This window comes from Pipistrellus hanaki, assembly GCF_964339955.1.
Source record: "Pipistrellus hanaki genome assembly, chromosome: 4".
Lineage (NCBI taxonomy): Eukaryota > Metazoa > Chordata > Mammalia > Chiroptera > Vespertilionidae > Pipistrellus > Pipistrellus hanaki.
In genome coordinates, this window is record NC_140506.1 from 73,210,306 (window position 1) to 73,225,114 (window position 14,809).

The window sequence follows — 14,809 nt, forward strand, 5'->3', positions numbered from 1 at the left end:
CATGCCATTGTAATAGTAAGAAATCTAGAGCAGAGGCACGGTACAGATACAAATGTTTATTCTACATAAAAATTTCACAAAACAGGCAGCTGGTTGTACCAAGACCTTTGGTGAAGGGGTAAAGGAGGGGAGGGAAGTCGTTAAAGAAGGCAACACGCGGACAGTGGTCACAGTCACTGGACAGGAGCAAAGCTGAGGAAAGGTGGGGCTTGGACATGGCCCCATCCCCTATTGCATGCACTCGCATGCACACTCCTTGCCTGTCAACAAGGAAGAAGGGGTCTTGAAGTGAGGGCATGTTTCTGACTTGAGAAGCCCCGAGATGGTGGGGGGGAGGTACCCCTCCCTGGCTGGCTGCTGAATACTGCATCCAAGACACCTGACACTCATGTGGCACATCAGTGGGGAACAGCAAGGGCAGGACATGACTGCAGGCCTGAAGTAACATCTGACTTCCCAGAGCACAAGAGTGGGGACTACAGTCCCAAACATGCAACACACAATGGCTTGAGGACCCGGCTAAGGCCTGCTGGGGAGAATGGCTGGTCCAGGCTGTGGGCTTGGCCTGACAGGTCTCATCTGTTTCCCTGGCTCTAAGGGTGGCTAGAGACCAGGCACCAGCCAGCCTCTTCCAGAATGCTACCTGGGGTCAGGCATAGCCCAGGGGGGTTGCTCCTGGGGCTCTAGGGGATGTGGGGAGGTTGAGGCAGCCGAAGACCTGTTGGACTCTGCCCCTAGGCAGGGGAGAGAACCTGGTCTTGACAGCCAGAAGCTACCTGGCCACAACACCCTGAGCCTCCCTGGCAGTGACTGGCTGTTAGAGGCTTAGAGCTGGGCTGTCTCTCAGGGCCATCCCTCCCTCCCCTAACCTGAAAAGCAGCACCATGTGGCCAGCTGATCCCCACCCCTCAGGGGGCTGGGCTTACGGGGGACAGCTGGAGAGGACAGGATAGATGGTTGGATCAGCAGGAGGCAAGGTTGGGGTACAGAGAGCCTTGATGCAGGGAGAGGGCAGGCCCCAGGCTAAGGGTGGAATTACTGAAGGCAGAGGAAGGGGGAACATGGCTACCTGGGCAGCTCTGCCTGGAAGGGTGAGGCAGCCAGGCCAGGCCTGAGTCTGTCCCTTGCTGACCCGATCCCCACCCTGCTGGTGGTCTCCCAGCCTGGCTCCCCTCTGCCTCTTGTATAGACACACTGTTACAAAGATCATGCACATGACGGCTCAGGGCAGGGTGGGGATGGAGGGGCCCCATGGCAAAGAAGGGGGGGCTCCGAGCCAAAGGGAGTCAGCAGCCAAGGAGCTTCCTTAGTGTGGACCATCCAGAGTGGAGAGGCAGGTGGGGCTAGTTTCTATCCAAAGATACCTCCAAAGATAGAGGCAATGACGATGCCCAGGACCACACAGCAGATGATGATCATGATCTTCTTCTGCACCAGAGAAGCGGGAAGGAAAGGCCTCAGAGCATGGGAGAGGCAGGAAGTGGGCCGAGCTTTTAGGGGGTCGGGGCTATGGGGGGAGAGGACTGAGAGTTCGAGAATCGGGGGCTAATGTGGAGGGAAGGTGATGACCTGGAATGGGCCTGAGGATGGTTAAAATGAGGCACTGGAACCTGGGAGAAGTGGGTGAAGTGACAGTAGAGCTGAGAGGTGGGGCAGAGGCAGAGTGAGGCAGGATCTGTGGTCACTAATGGGTATGCAGGAAATGTGGTTGGGTAGAGTTGGGGCTACTGACCCGGCGCGCCTTGCTCTGGTACTTGACAGCCTTTTTGGTGTCAGACACGGCCCTCTCCACGTAGTCCACCGACTGCTCCACGTTGTACTCGATCCTGTCAATCATCTCCCCCTGCAGGGCCAGGGGCACCCAAGCTCCAGAGAGCCGCCCTCAGGGACAGAAGGGGGCTTCAGGCAGGACTTTGGAAAGTGCCCTGAGATTAGAGAGAGAGAAGAACTGTGAGGAGGATGGGGTACGCTTCTCACCTGTGTCCTGCAGCCCAGGCACCCCTGGTAGCTCCGGCCTCTCTCTGCAGAGTAGCCATCCTAGGGAGGGAACTGGCCATGCAGTCTCAGCCAAGGGCATGGGGACATGCAAAGAACACTTAGCTGGGGCCCTAACCTTAGTGCCTGGTGCAGGTGGGCCTGACTGTGGCCACAGATCACAGGTGACCAGTGAGTCCCCCTTTCCATCAGTGGGCCTGACGGTTTTGTCCAGCTCTGTATTTGGTCTTCAACCTTGAAGGCCCTCCCCTGACCCCACCCAGCCACATCTTATCATCTTCCTCTTGGCACTGCCCCAAATTCCCAGCAACAGCATGCTGACAACTGAAGCTCTCCAAGTCCATCGCTTCCACAGGCATCCAAGTCACCCTAATCTCTCACTGGGATGGCAGCAGCAGCATCCTCGTGACCTCCCTGCTTCCTGACTCGGGTCACACATTCCCATACATCCGACCTGCCAATCCAGAAGAGACTTCATCTGCCAAGGCCCCCGTCTCGCTCATCTCCAGCTGCCCCTGTGCTCCAGCTGCATGGACCTCCTTTCACTCCTCAAATATGGCAGGACCATGGCGTTGCTGGTCCCTCTGCCTGGGCCAGCACTTCATTCTTCCTCTGGGATGCTCCAGAGCTCAACACCTACCTCCTCAGAGAAGCCTTCTCTAGGCATGCCTTCCAAACTGGCTTCCCTATCAAAATGGTATTCCAAGTGTGACCCTTGGACTCGTAGCATCTGCATCACCCTTGAGCTTGTTAGAAATGCAAATTCACAGGCTCTTACCCCGACCTACTCATCGGGGAATGGAGATTTGAAACAGAAACAAGAAAACAAGCCCTCCAAGTGATTCTTGGGCACTTTAAAAGGTTGAAAACCACTGCTCTCTCACCATGCTGCCTTCTAACATCTCCTGAGCACTTGGCACAACTGGAGAATATTCCAGTTGTCATTTACTTATGCTGCCCTTCATCCAACAAACATTAACTCCAGAAAGAAGGCCCTCAGCTGTCCTGGTCACTGCTGTATCTCCAGCTCCTAGAAAAATGCCCATACACAGTGCCTACAAGACAAACAGCTGGTGGATAAGACAAGAAAAGGTGGGTAGTGCCATGCAGGGCTTGAGATCCTGGAGGGCCAAGCAGAGCCATGCAGAGAGGGGCCGTTAGGTGAGGGAGGCCCTGTAGGCATTTTCAATAGCAGGTGGCTAGTTACCTGGAGATTCGGTCCCTCCCAGGCAGGGCAGCGTGTTGGGCAGAAAGGGTGGGGGTTAGGGCAGACCTGGGTGCTGCCATGGGCTGGGGGGCAGGGCAGTGGGGCCCCAGGCCCTCACCTGGCTCTCCACAAGCATGGCCATGTCCATGAACATGTCGTGCAGCTCACGGATGCTGTTCTCCAATTTAATGATCTCACTGTGCCGGGTCTCAATCTCACTCAGGGCCTGCTTCGAGATGCTGGAGTCCATGATGATCTAGGGATGGGAATAATGAGCTGGGACCCAGGAACTTGCAGAAGGGGGTGGGAATGGGGACCAGGACAGCAGGAAGCCAACTACAAAGGCAGCTAGAATGGGCAGTGGCCTGTGCAGAATGTTCTAGAAGGAGGGTCTGAGGCTTTAGCCCTCTCCCCACTTTCTGCTCAGCTCTTACTAGCTGTTATGAGACCCTATTTCTGACTTGTACTATGGGGCTATTAATACTCCCTACCTATGTTTGTGCATAGTAACTGCTAAGTGATAGTTCTTATCACCAATGGTGTATAGAGCCCAAGATGACTGCCCCATGGACCCAGACCTTAAACTGCCTTTCTCCTGTCCCCCCTCCTCCTGTTCTTCTTCCTTCACTGAATGTAGCTGTCCCCCACTTACTCCTAACACCCACACTCCGAAACTCCTCACTTGTAACTAGTTTCTTCAGGAAGTCCTCTGCTCAGCAGAGAACCGAGCTTCACCTGAACTTAAGAGATGGCTGTGGGCATCATGCCCTCCGAGAGGGAAAAAAGGTCCTGAGGCTGGTGGAAGGAGGCCCAAGCTGGTGTGAAATGGGCAGGGCAGCAAGGAAGTGGGTCCAACTGAGAGGAACCAGACCTTTGCCACTAACGTTTATATGACCTCGACCTGTCTCGCCCTCCCTGGGGCTTGTCCTTCTCTAAAAACTGTCTTACCAAGTGGCCACATCCAAATACCGCCCATACCAGGCACTCCAGGGTCCTGGTGGGAGGGGTCCTGGTAAGGAGGAGTCCCTGTGGGAAGGGTGGAGTCCACACTTACCCCGGAGGCAAAGATGGCCGGATTCCCACTCTCCAGCATGTCCTCTAGTTCGTCACTGGTCGTGGTACGGCCAGCTGCAAGCAGGGGTCACAATGAGTGGCAGCCCAACCCAGGGAGCTCAGCAGCAGCCTTGCTCTGCACCTCAGCTTTGGCCCCACTCCTCAGCCCTGACCCCACCCCTTGAGCTTACTGATCTCCAGCTGCCTCTGTATCCGGCCTTTGCAGCGCTCCCTGTAGTCACACTGCGTCGCATTGTACTCAGACATGACTTCCACAAACTTCCGGGACAACGTGGAGTGCTAGGGGTCCAAGACAGGGGTACAGGTGTCAGGCCCAAGCCCCGTGTGGCCCAAGAGTCTCAGAGGCCAGCTGCCCACTCAAGAGGTCCAGCCCCCACCTGTGTCTTCCGGATCCTCAGGTCAGCGGAGGACCGGTTCAGGCCTTCCTCCTGCTCGATGCTCTGCTCGATGCCTGGAGGAACAGATGGCTGCTGAGCCATAATCTGCCCCATTCACCACTGACCCCCCAACCTGCACACTTGAGGATCTGGCTTAGGAACTCCCCTGAAAGCAGACTTGTGTGGCCTGTAAATGGGAGCACATGGGAACCAGAGGAAAAAGAGGGCCAGGCATTGATGGAGGAGGAGCCAGCCAGGACCTTCTAGGCATGATGCATGAGTAGGTGAATGCACACAGGCACTCACACTCCTCTCGGTGTGAGCACCTACTATGTGTCAGGCCCAGTGCGCAGGCCCATGCTGTCTCTCTCCTGCCCAGGAAGGCTGTACACCCAACATGGGGCCATGTCCCGAGTGGAAAGGGTCAGGTGGTCGCCACCTGCAGGGTACACAGCCCGAGGTCTGTGTATTCCAGGCCTGCACTTCTATGCTCACACAACCACATGGAGGCTCTGTGTGGAACTAGGCAGTGCGAGCTACTCCTCTACTCCTCTTTGGGTGAAGCGGGGGACAAGGCCCAGAGTGGAGCACTTCCTGGACGAAGCCAAGGGCCAGCCCAGAGCCTGGCACACTCAGGCCAACAAGACAGCTGTGGAGTGAGTAGCACAGGATAGTAGCCTCATAAAGGAAAGCAAGACCCAATGTGCCCCCTCACGGTTGATGGAACCCCATGGGCTGCGTGGAGGAAGCAGGCTTGGAATGCCCCCCACCTTAGACAAGGCTGGAGCCCAGACTCACTCTTCAACTTGGAGCGCACTTTGTTTGCCGTCTTCTTTATGTCGGACATGAGTTCCTCCAGCTCCTCCTTCGTCTCTGGGGAGGCAGAAGGGGTGGGGGTAGACACCCTGGGTTCCCCCATGCCAATGTCCAGGCCCAGCCTCCTTCACAAGGGGCCCATGGAGGGGGGCTCTGGACAGACCGGGGTCTTCCTTCCTCCTTGAGTAAGGTTCTGCCTGCCCCACCCTCCAGTCTTGGGCCGGGGCCATACCAGCTGCAGCCTCACCCCCTCTCATGCTGCTTTCCAAGGAGCCTCCCCTCTTCTCTCACTGGCTCCCCCACCCCCTGCAGATAACAGATGGGTCTAAACTTAAGGCAGAAATAATCGTGGAGCAGCTGGTGGTGCTGGAGTTGGCACTGGGGAGCCTTTACTTGATACTTGCTTGAGTCGAAGCTGGGGGTGAGGGGGTGGGGTTAACTCACCTAGCATTACCTGGTGGCTAGGGGGCAAGCATCCAGCCGGAGGGCTGACAGGGCCAGGGACCAGGGAGGCAGAAGCCGGCCCCTACATCAAGCACCCTGAGCGGGGCAAACCTTGTTCTATTCACAAAGCCCCTCTCCCCGGGTGCCGAGCTCAGTGGAGGCCAACTGCTGAGTGCCCAGGGGGCGGATAGGGGCAGAAGGCACCTGGCCTGGGTGGGGTGGAGCTTCAAAAAGGTGGGCCCCCAGGAGCATGGTTGGCTCCGGAGGTGGCAGGCAGCAGGGCCTATGAGAGGGTGAAGTTGAAGAAGGTCGGTAGCTGGTGTTTCTGGCCCTTGTTCCAAATGGAATCATCCCCCTAAAGCTGGTAGGAGCCATGAGGGTGCCCAACTTGCCTCATTCCCTGCGAGGTATTGGTTGGCAAAAGGGGACCAAGTTGGCTGCTGGGTGGAACAATGGGTCCTGACAGCACCCCAGCCTCAGGGCAGCCTCTAGTCCCAGAGAAACCATAACTGAGCTCCTGGCTGCAACCTTTTCCATCCACCCTCTGCTTGCCTCCAGGGCTGGGGCTTCTTCTACAGGGGTGGGGAGGGGCGTTCACAGTGGAGGGTCGGTGAGGCCACTCCCGAGTGGAACAGGAGTGAGGTGGAGTCGGGGGCTTAAGGAGCGGAGGAGGGAGTCTCTCCCTCGAACAAAGGAAAACTTGGTTACCAGCTGCTCTAGCGTCTCAGCCTTTTTAGCTCAGACCCAAAATAGCCCAGTCCAGACAGCAGCTCCCAGAGGAGCAGAGCCAGCCTAAGCCCGGGAAAGTGCCCCCCCAACTCACCACTACCTTTTCTCGTGACTCCTCCTCAACTCTCCTCGCCTTTGCCTTAGAACCCTTCCCTTTACTCAGCCCACGTCAGCGACCTCCTGATGCTCAGCTCACAGGTGACAATTCTGAACTGGTCGCTGCCGACCGACCGACATGGGGAGAAATGCCGAAGAGCACGAGGGAGGCCGGGAAGGAGCTAGGCAGCTCATCACCCCACTGGGCACCCCACCTTCCAGCAGGTGAGAGGCCAAGTCTCCAGCTGTTTACAGTTCCTGCCCCATAATCAGCCCCTTCTCACCCGCCGTGACCCACCATTGACACCTACTGACCCACAGACACCCGGGGACATAGACAAACCATGTCGCATGCTGCTGTCCCAGACCAGCCTCTGGGGAGAAGGGGCTGCACTGGAGATAGGCCCTGTTTTGGGTGGTTCTCCTCTCCTTTGTGCCCCTTTTTGGGACAGTCACCCAGGTTCCCAGTTCACTCATTTTTCTTCCCAAGAGCTTGGCACTGTGTTTGGTTGAAGTGGCATGGTCTTGGGTTCAAGCACGCTTTGGGGCCATGAAGAGATTTTTGTTCCTGGGTAATTGAGGGTGTCTGTGGGCCTGGCGGTGAGGGGCCACGAACAGGGAGGCAGTGCTGGAGATGAAACTGAAAGCAAGCCCAAGTGCCTTGCAGGGTAGCAGGCTGTGAGCCCTGGCCCGTCACTGCCCCTGGGGCTGAGGGAAGGGGATCTCCAGCCTGCATGTTGTCAGCCTGGCACATAATAGTGTCGTAATCAACACCTCAACAGAGACTGTGACAGCTGGGTCAGGGAGACCTGTCTGGGCACAGGGCAGAATGCAGACACACGCAGGCTCCCTGTGCAGAGGGACAGAGGTGACTTCCTGGAGTCCTGAGAATGCCTGGCTCCAGGGTACCAAGGGCCAGATGTCAAGGCTGCCAGCTCTTTCCGGAAGCTCTGCCTGCTTGGCCAGCTTGCCCTCCTACAGTGTTGCTGCTTCAGAGCTGCCATCTGCTCCCCAGGGAGGCAAGGAAAAGGGAGGGGCGGGGCTGAGAGGCCTCCTATTCATGAGCGTAAGCTCCCCCTCCTTGCCTTCCTCCCAGAATCCCAGGGCTGCAGCCAGCCCAGGGCCTTAGGGAGGGCAGGCTGGCTGACTGACCCGCCCAGGTCTCTGGAGGGCCACCCCTCCCACCACACAAGTCTTTGTGGGAGACCTGGGTCCAGCGTATGGAACTAGGCACTGACCCCCGCCTCCCTCCATCCTGGGCCTGGGACAGTGGTTTCCTGAGGTTCTCACGAACCCTCCCAAACCTGGCCAGGCAGCAGCGCCTTTCTGGAGAGCCCGATGGGGCCTACAACCCAGCCCTCACACCTACACACTCACTCTCATCGGGGTTGGGGGAGGCCAGGATGGCACTGTGCTTCCGCTTCACCTCCTCCACGTTCTCGGAGATCTTGTCAATGAAGCCTCGGATCTCCTCTACCTGCAGACCAAAGCCAGGGGATCAGGAGAAAATGCACAGACGGGGCCTCTCGGGCCTATGGCTTGTCCAGAGCGGGGCCAGAAGGCAGGCTCAGGGCCAGGCTTCCAGTGGTAATGGGGATAGCTGCTCCAAGTTCCTTCTAGACTGGGGTGAGGAGGAGTGGTCCAATCCTAAACTTTGCTCCCCTCTGAGCTACAGTCTATTCACTCTCAAAATAGGTTCATTAATTGGTGCCAAGGGCCGCTGAGCCAGGATCAGGTGTGTAAGTGCAAGGTCTGGCTCCGAGCTGAGATGTGGTCACCCAAGGCCTGCCAGCGTATGGGGAGAGACTGGTGTGCTGGCTCCCACCTGTTCGAAGAACTCATCCATGAAGCGGTCTCGGTCCACGGTGACAGTGACATCATCGTCATCATCGCTGTCCTTGGCCTGCACGGGGGTGGAGACACATGAGCATACCTGTAGTGAGACCACTGGACCAGGGGCCCAAAATGCCTGACATCCACGTACAGCAGGCTTGCAGGCTGTAGGTCCAGGGCCCAGCCATGCCCCACTGCCATCTTGGCAAGGATGAGCCCTGGCTGTGCCCTCAGCTCCCAGCCCGGGGAGAGCTGAAAGATCCCTGGTCACCCAGCATAAGGAGAGGGGCCTTGCCTGTCAAGCTGGTAACAGGGCCACGCCTCCTTCTCCAGCCAGGGACTCCTCCTGCCCAGCGGCCTGCCCCCTCCCCACAGGACAGCGGTCCTCCCAGAGCCTCCCTCACTCCAGGGTGCTGCTCGGGAGGCCCTGCCATTGGCTGGGCAAGAAAACCTCAGGGATTGGTCTCCAGGCCACGGGGCCCCAACTGGCCTCAAGTGGGGCTTGGCGAGGAGATTTATGGAGACAGCTTGGAGGGGCCCCTCTCATCCAGAGATCACCCCGCTTCCCCCAGCAGCTAAAACACCTCCTGGCCTGAGACAGGCCGCCTGGAAGCCAGCGTTGTCCACTCTCCTGGCGAGGCGTTTCCACGCTCTCTTTCCCCCAGGGCTCTGGAAGGGGAGGCCTGGGCTGCTCCAGGCTGGGCGTGTCAGCGCCTCCCTCCCAAAAAGCTGGATGGTTCAGACACACACGAGGCCATCCCCACAGCACTCCAGCCATGCCTGAGAGAGACTCCTTTGTCCGGGGCCCTGCCATGCTGCTTTACCCACTCGGTTCTCTCAGGATCCTCTCTCTCCTGGTCAGTCTTGACATGGGACCTTGACCAGAGCTGGGTCCAACAGGTATAAGAGGCCAGTCATGTTACTTGGCTGGGGCTCGCCTTAGGAGCAGGTGTACAAAAGCCACTCTCATCACGGGGTGGGGACAATTATACCTGTGACTTCCCAGCATTCTGGCCATTGCTCATTACTGGCCACCCCATACCTTGACTCGGCCACGGTCAGGCCCCTCTCCACAGCCAAAGCCAGGATACCCAGGGCAGGACTGTCGCCCTTCGGACTGGGGTTCTCAGACTCTGTCACGCCTCTTCATTTCTCAGTGCCCCAAGGGGAGGAGGCACAGGCTGGCTAGGCACTGGCCCTCACCTCCACGCTCTTACGTCAGGGCCCAGGGTAGAGGCAGGCAGAGGTCAAGGGATAGGGAAACGGAGGGACTTACGCTGCGGGTCTATCTCTTCTCCACAAAATGGGGACAGAGACCCCCGCCTGCAGGGAGGGAGGGCTGAGGAAGGGTGGGGAGGTGCAGCATGTTGTGAAGGGCTGTGCCCTTGGAGCGCTCGGGGTCCCACTACCCGCCAAAATGGGGCTTGGCGAGGAGATGTATGAAGACAGCTTGGAGGGGCCCCTCTCATCAAGAGATCACACCTCCTCCCCCAGCAGCTAAAATAAATCCTGGCTCACACAAGTGCCTGCAGCTGCTACCAGGTGGCTCCCCTTCCCCCACCAAGCCCACCCAGAGACACAGGGAATCGAGGAGCCGTTTCCACACGTTCAGGCCCTCCACCCCTAGGAAAACTGAGGCAGAGCGCAGCCTGGAAGAGCCCAGTTCCCCTTCCTGGGCAGCTGGCCAGGTTGGCAAGTGACCCTAGGAGCTCCAGCCATTCAGCACCCTGCCCTCTCTGTTCTTCTGGTGCCCAAAGAAGGACAGGGTGGACTCAAAGAGGCAGAAGGAGAATTTTCCAGCTCCCTTCCCAGGAAGCGCAGTGACCAGCTAGAGCTAAAGACAAGGGCACCTGAGTCCCTAGAGATGAGTCATTGCCCGAGACCCCTAGGAATTGGTCTCGTGCCCCTGTCCAGTCTCACGTCTTCTTCAGATGTCCAGCCAGGCTGACCTGCTCCCTCCACAGCCAGCCCCAGACTGAAGGCTGGACTTGGGTAGTTTCTCCAACAAAAGAAGGTTGGCAGGAGGGCCCTCCTCTAGGCTCTCCATCTATGAGGGCAGGGCTGGGGCATGGCACACCCTGGGCTGGAGTCTGACTGGGGCACCAGGTTGGGGCATTCAGATGGAACCCAAAGACAAACTGGAGGGTTTAAAGCCTGACCTTGCAGCTTTGGTCAAACCAACTGGGGCTCCAACAAAACTTAAAGGGGATGTCTAAGGGGACCTGTCGGAAACCGGCCATTGCCCCCACTAGCAGAGAGGTGTGGACAAGGAACACGAAGGCTGGTTAGCCTGAGAAGCCCTGAAAGGTCAGAGCCACACACTCACTATCTAGTTGAGACAGTGGTAGCTGAAGCAACTTCCACTTGTCAATCTTATGTAAACCCTTGCTGATTAGCTATTATTGGAATTGCCTGCCTCTATGGGTAGATCCCAAACCTTAATAAAAAGGTGTAGTCCTGCCGAAACGGGTTTGGCTCAGTGGATAGAGCGTCAGCCTGCGGAATGAAAGGTCCCAGGTTTGATTCCGGTCAAGGGCGTGTACCTTGGTTGTGGGCACATCCACAGTGTGTGTGTGTGGGGGGGGGGGCGTGCAAGAGGCAGCTGATCGATGATTCTCTCTCTCATCGATGTTTCTAACTCTCTGTCCCTCTCTCTTCCTCTCTGTAAAAAATCAATAAAATATATTAAAAAAAGAAAAAGGAAAAAAAAGGTATAGTCCTCCCCATAGAGGTGGGCTCCCGCCTGGCCCCAAATATCACCCAATTAATACTTTTCTAGTCTCTTTCATTTGTGTGCGGTCTCCTCCAGAACCAGACCCTGAACCACTTGGGACGTGAAAGGGGTTCCCGCAGGGCCTCTTCCTTCCTAAGTCCTACTTCCTTAGGACTTTTCACCCTCCTCTTTACCTCGCTGCCCCAGCCTGAAATCTGACCCCAGCACACCCCACCTATAACAAGCTCCCTACCTCTACAATCCACCCTATGTCCTCCCTGCTTTCCCATGCAGTTCCCTCTGCCTGGAATGCTGATTCCATGACCCTGACGTTCTCATCCTTAGATGCCACCTCCTTCCAGAAGCCTTCCCAGCTCCCTTGGAACAGTATCTTGCTCCTCTGGCTCCCCATACCCTATTCACATTCCTACTGGAGCCAGAGCCACAGACTATCAGGCCCTAAGGGATCTGAAAAGTCACTGTAGCCCAGCTTCCAGCCTCAGCTTGCACCCTTCCTGTGACGGTGAGCGCATTAGCTTCCCCAGGCAGCTCTGCCCATCGTGGGCAGCCCCAATTGTTAAGAAGTCCTTCCTTTCCTGGTTTTGGACCCAGGCCACTTTTTGGTGCCCTCTCCCTCAGCTGACTCTGCCAGAAATCGGAAGCAGCATCCATTTTCTACTTGGGTTTTTCCCCCCTCAAGTTCACCATTCCCTCCCCTTCAGATCTTTCTCAGGGGCCCTAAATTGTAGCTCCTGCCCCTGGCTTGTTCAGTCTGACCTCTGTCTTCCCCTGTAGTGCAGGATGCAAACTGAACCTGTTGCTGATTGTGGTCTGAGCAGTGTCCAAGTATTAGCCCATCCCCTCCCTCTTTCTACATAGTCTACCTCTGTTAATGCAGCCATAGATCACATACGCGATCCGATAGCACTTCCTGCCAAGGAAGGCCTCAAGTAAAGGAACTTTTTTATTTCATTTATTCATTTGTTCCGATCCATGTGGTTTGTGAGTCTGTTGACCCCTGCAACCTCATCCACATCTGGGCCAGAGCCCTGTAGCACCTTTCTTAGAAATGTCTCCAGATTAATGCAGACCCCTAATCGGTCCTCACTGGACACTGAATAAAGGACAAGGATGTAGGATGCCAGCACCCCTACCTCCCTGCCCCAATACAGACACATACTCCTGACCAAAAGGAACTGGGAACTAGGCTGGCACGCCCTCTTCCTAGTGCCCTGGGCTGACCAGAGGGAATACCATACACAAACGTAAAGTGGGTATCTCGATATTTGTTGAATGGGAATTAGGGCCTCAACTTCCCTTGGGAATCCGCCCACCCTCCGAGTGGCAGTCACAGCTCTGAAGAGGACTGGGTTGGAACGGGGGACTTGGGAGGCTTCGGCATAGAACTGGCAGCTGGAGCCAGGGGGCAATTACAAGCCTGAAGGTCCAAACGACCTCGAGATCAATCCACCAAGATCAATCCATCAATCCATCAATCCACCTGCCCAACACTAGGCTCCGCCTCTTTCTCCGAACCTCCTCCTCGGAAACTCCCTGCTTAGAACCCCTGTCCCCAAAGGCTCCTCAAGTCAGAACCTGGGAAACATCTACACTTCCTCCTCCTCTCACATCCCACTAACGTTCGATCTGTCCTGGTGCTTTCTGTTCATCTTTCAATGGTTCTCAACCCTGGTCCAGCACCAGCATCCCTTGGCAGGATTTGAAAAAAACAAAAAAAAACAAAAAAAAACTTTCAGGGTCCTACCCCAGAGAGTTCAGATCAGAATTTTTGGGGCTGGGGCTGGGGAGGCCACTCAGGATTAAGAACTCACTGTTGGTCTGGTCTTACTCCTTTCTGACAGGAGGGCTGTCTCAGCTCCAGCCTCACCACCTCCAGGAATAAATACCTGTCGGGTGGGAGGGGGGACTGCCCCATCACAGCATGAGAAGGCACCGCTGGAGCCCCTGGCAGGACACCCTAAGCTTCCCCTGGTGGAGGCCAGGCCGCCCTGGTGGTCTCACCTGGCAGAGGCTCCAGGATTCCAGGAAACAAGCCTTTGATTCCTCCAAGAGGCGCCTGCGCCTGCGGGCCAGTCCCCAGGGATGGCGGCAGGCCAGCCGGCAGGGTTGATTCATTCCTACTGAGTAGGAGTTGCTGTTGTCTGCCTCACGGCTATTTTTTCCCCTTCTTCCTTTTAATGACTAATCAAAGTCAGGATCACTACAGGAGAGAGGTCCAGAGCCTGTCCCCTGTGTGAGAGGCCACGCTGAGTCTCCAGGAAAGAGGGCTCTCCAGGCCGATCCCTCGGCCTCTCCCCGTCCTGTGTAATCCCTCCTCCATCAGATCCCTTCTCTTAACAGGGCCTTAGGGGAGCTCAGGCAGTTTCAGGCCATGGACCAGGGCTGGGCTCTGCCCTTAGATACGGTGTGACCTTGGGTAAATCCCTGGCCCTTTCTGGACCTGTTTTCCAATTTGTAAGCTATGAGGTTGGACTAGATAGTCCCCAAAGAACATCTCAGCTGCATCCCAGATGAAAATGTGCTCAAATACATTGCTTCTTTTGGGAAACCTGAAGGAGGTAAGAGGAGAGAGGAGGGAGATGCTCCCCTGGGCCTGTACAAACCGGCCTGTTGTTGCTCTAGGACCCCCAGTCCCTTCCCACCAGTGAGAGAGAAGAGGGAAACTGGTGGGCCAAGGGGGACACTGGGCTTCCCATCCAGGGCTTCCCCAGCAGCTCCAGTGGGCTGGGCCCACTCTAGTCCAGGTGTCATGACCACCCACCATTCTCTCTCTGCGTGTCCTCACTCTGTCTGGTCCCTCCTTTTGGACCACCTTTCCCCCCACCCCCCCATTCAAATCAAACTCCTCCTCCTGAGTCATCCCAAGTCCCAATCTTCCATGCAGGTTTCTTCCCAGGTCTGGCAGCCCCAGCTCCCCCTCCTCCCTGTTCTCTGGCTCCGGCAGCAGGTCCCTTGTGCCCCACACCGCCCAGCATGCAGATAAACAGTGTTTGGGTCCAGGGAGGGATGGATCCGCTCCAAGAAGTTCTCGGAGAGGAAGCCAGGGAGACTTCCGAATTGGGGAGCGGAGGCAGCTGCATGCCAGGCAGGGCTGCCTGAGACACCTTGCCTCAGAAGTCTCCCGGGGCCCTGGCAGGTTTGGCTCAGTGGATAGAGCGTCGGACTGCAGACTGAGGGGTCCCAGGTTTGATTCCGGTGGGGGGAATGTACCTTGGTTGCAGGCACAACCCCAGTGGGGCGTGTGCAGGAGGCAGCTGATGGATGTTTCTCTCTCTCATTGATGTTTCTAGCTCTCTACCCTCTCCCTTCCTCTCTGTAAAAGAAAAAAAAATCAATAAAATCTATATTTTTTTAAAAAGTCTCTCAGGTTGTAGGACTCTGGGCTTGTGTTTGTCCCTTTGAAGCCTCCGGTTGCCCTTCTGATCTCTGAGGGCTGCCTACAGTGTTGACCCTGAAGATCCCGTCACTTTCCGTATGAGAGGAGGAGGCCGGAGAAGGCTGGAG

At 56.7% G+C, this 14,809-nt stretch overlaps 1 protein-coding gene across 4 annotated transcripts in view; it reads right to left on the minus strand.

Annotated features, from left to right (window-relative positions):
- Positions 1 to 41: 41 nt before the first annotated feature.
- STX1A (syntaxin 1A) overlaps positions 42 to 14,809 on the minus strand; it is a 17,330-nt gene continuing 2,562 nt past the window's right edge. Inside the window, exons 2-10 of one of the 4 annotated variants that reach the window (XR_014794837.1) lie at positions 8,564 to 8,641; positions 8,116 to 8,215; positions 5,452 to 5,526; positions 4,654 to 4,727; positions 4,447 to 4,555; positions 4,257 to 4,330; positions 3,321 to 3,458; positions 1,733 to 1,925; positions 42 to 1,428 (exon numbers count right to left, since the gene is read on the minus strand). Coding sequence is in view for 3 of the 4 variants with exons in the window: in XM_084881628.1 (XP_084737754.1) it covers positions 1,591 to 1,797; positions 3,321 to 3,458; positions 4,257 to 4,330; positions 4,447 to 4,555; positions 4,654 to 4,727; positions 5,452 to 5,526; positions 8,116 to 8,215; positions 8,564 to 8,641 (855 nt within the window). In the remaining variant the exon portion in view is untranslated. Of the gene's footprint in view, positions 1,926 to 3,320; positions 3,459 to 4,256; positions 4,331 to 4,446; positions 4,556 to 4,653; positions 4,728 to 5,451; positions 5,527 to 8,115; positions 8,216 to 8,563; positions 8,642 to 14,809 lie in introns of all 4 variants that reach the window. The other 3 variants (XM_084881626.1, XM_084881628.1, XM_084881627.1) reach the window with 3 other exon arrangements.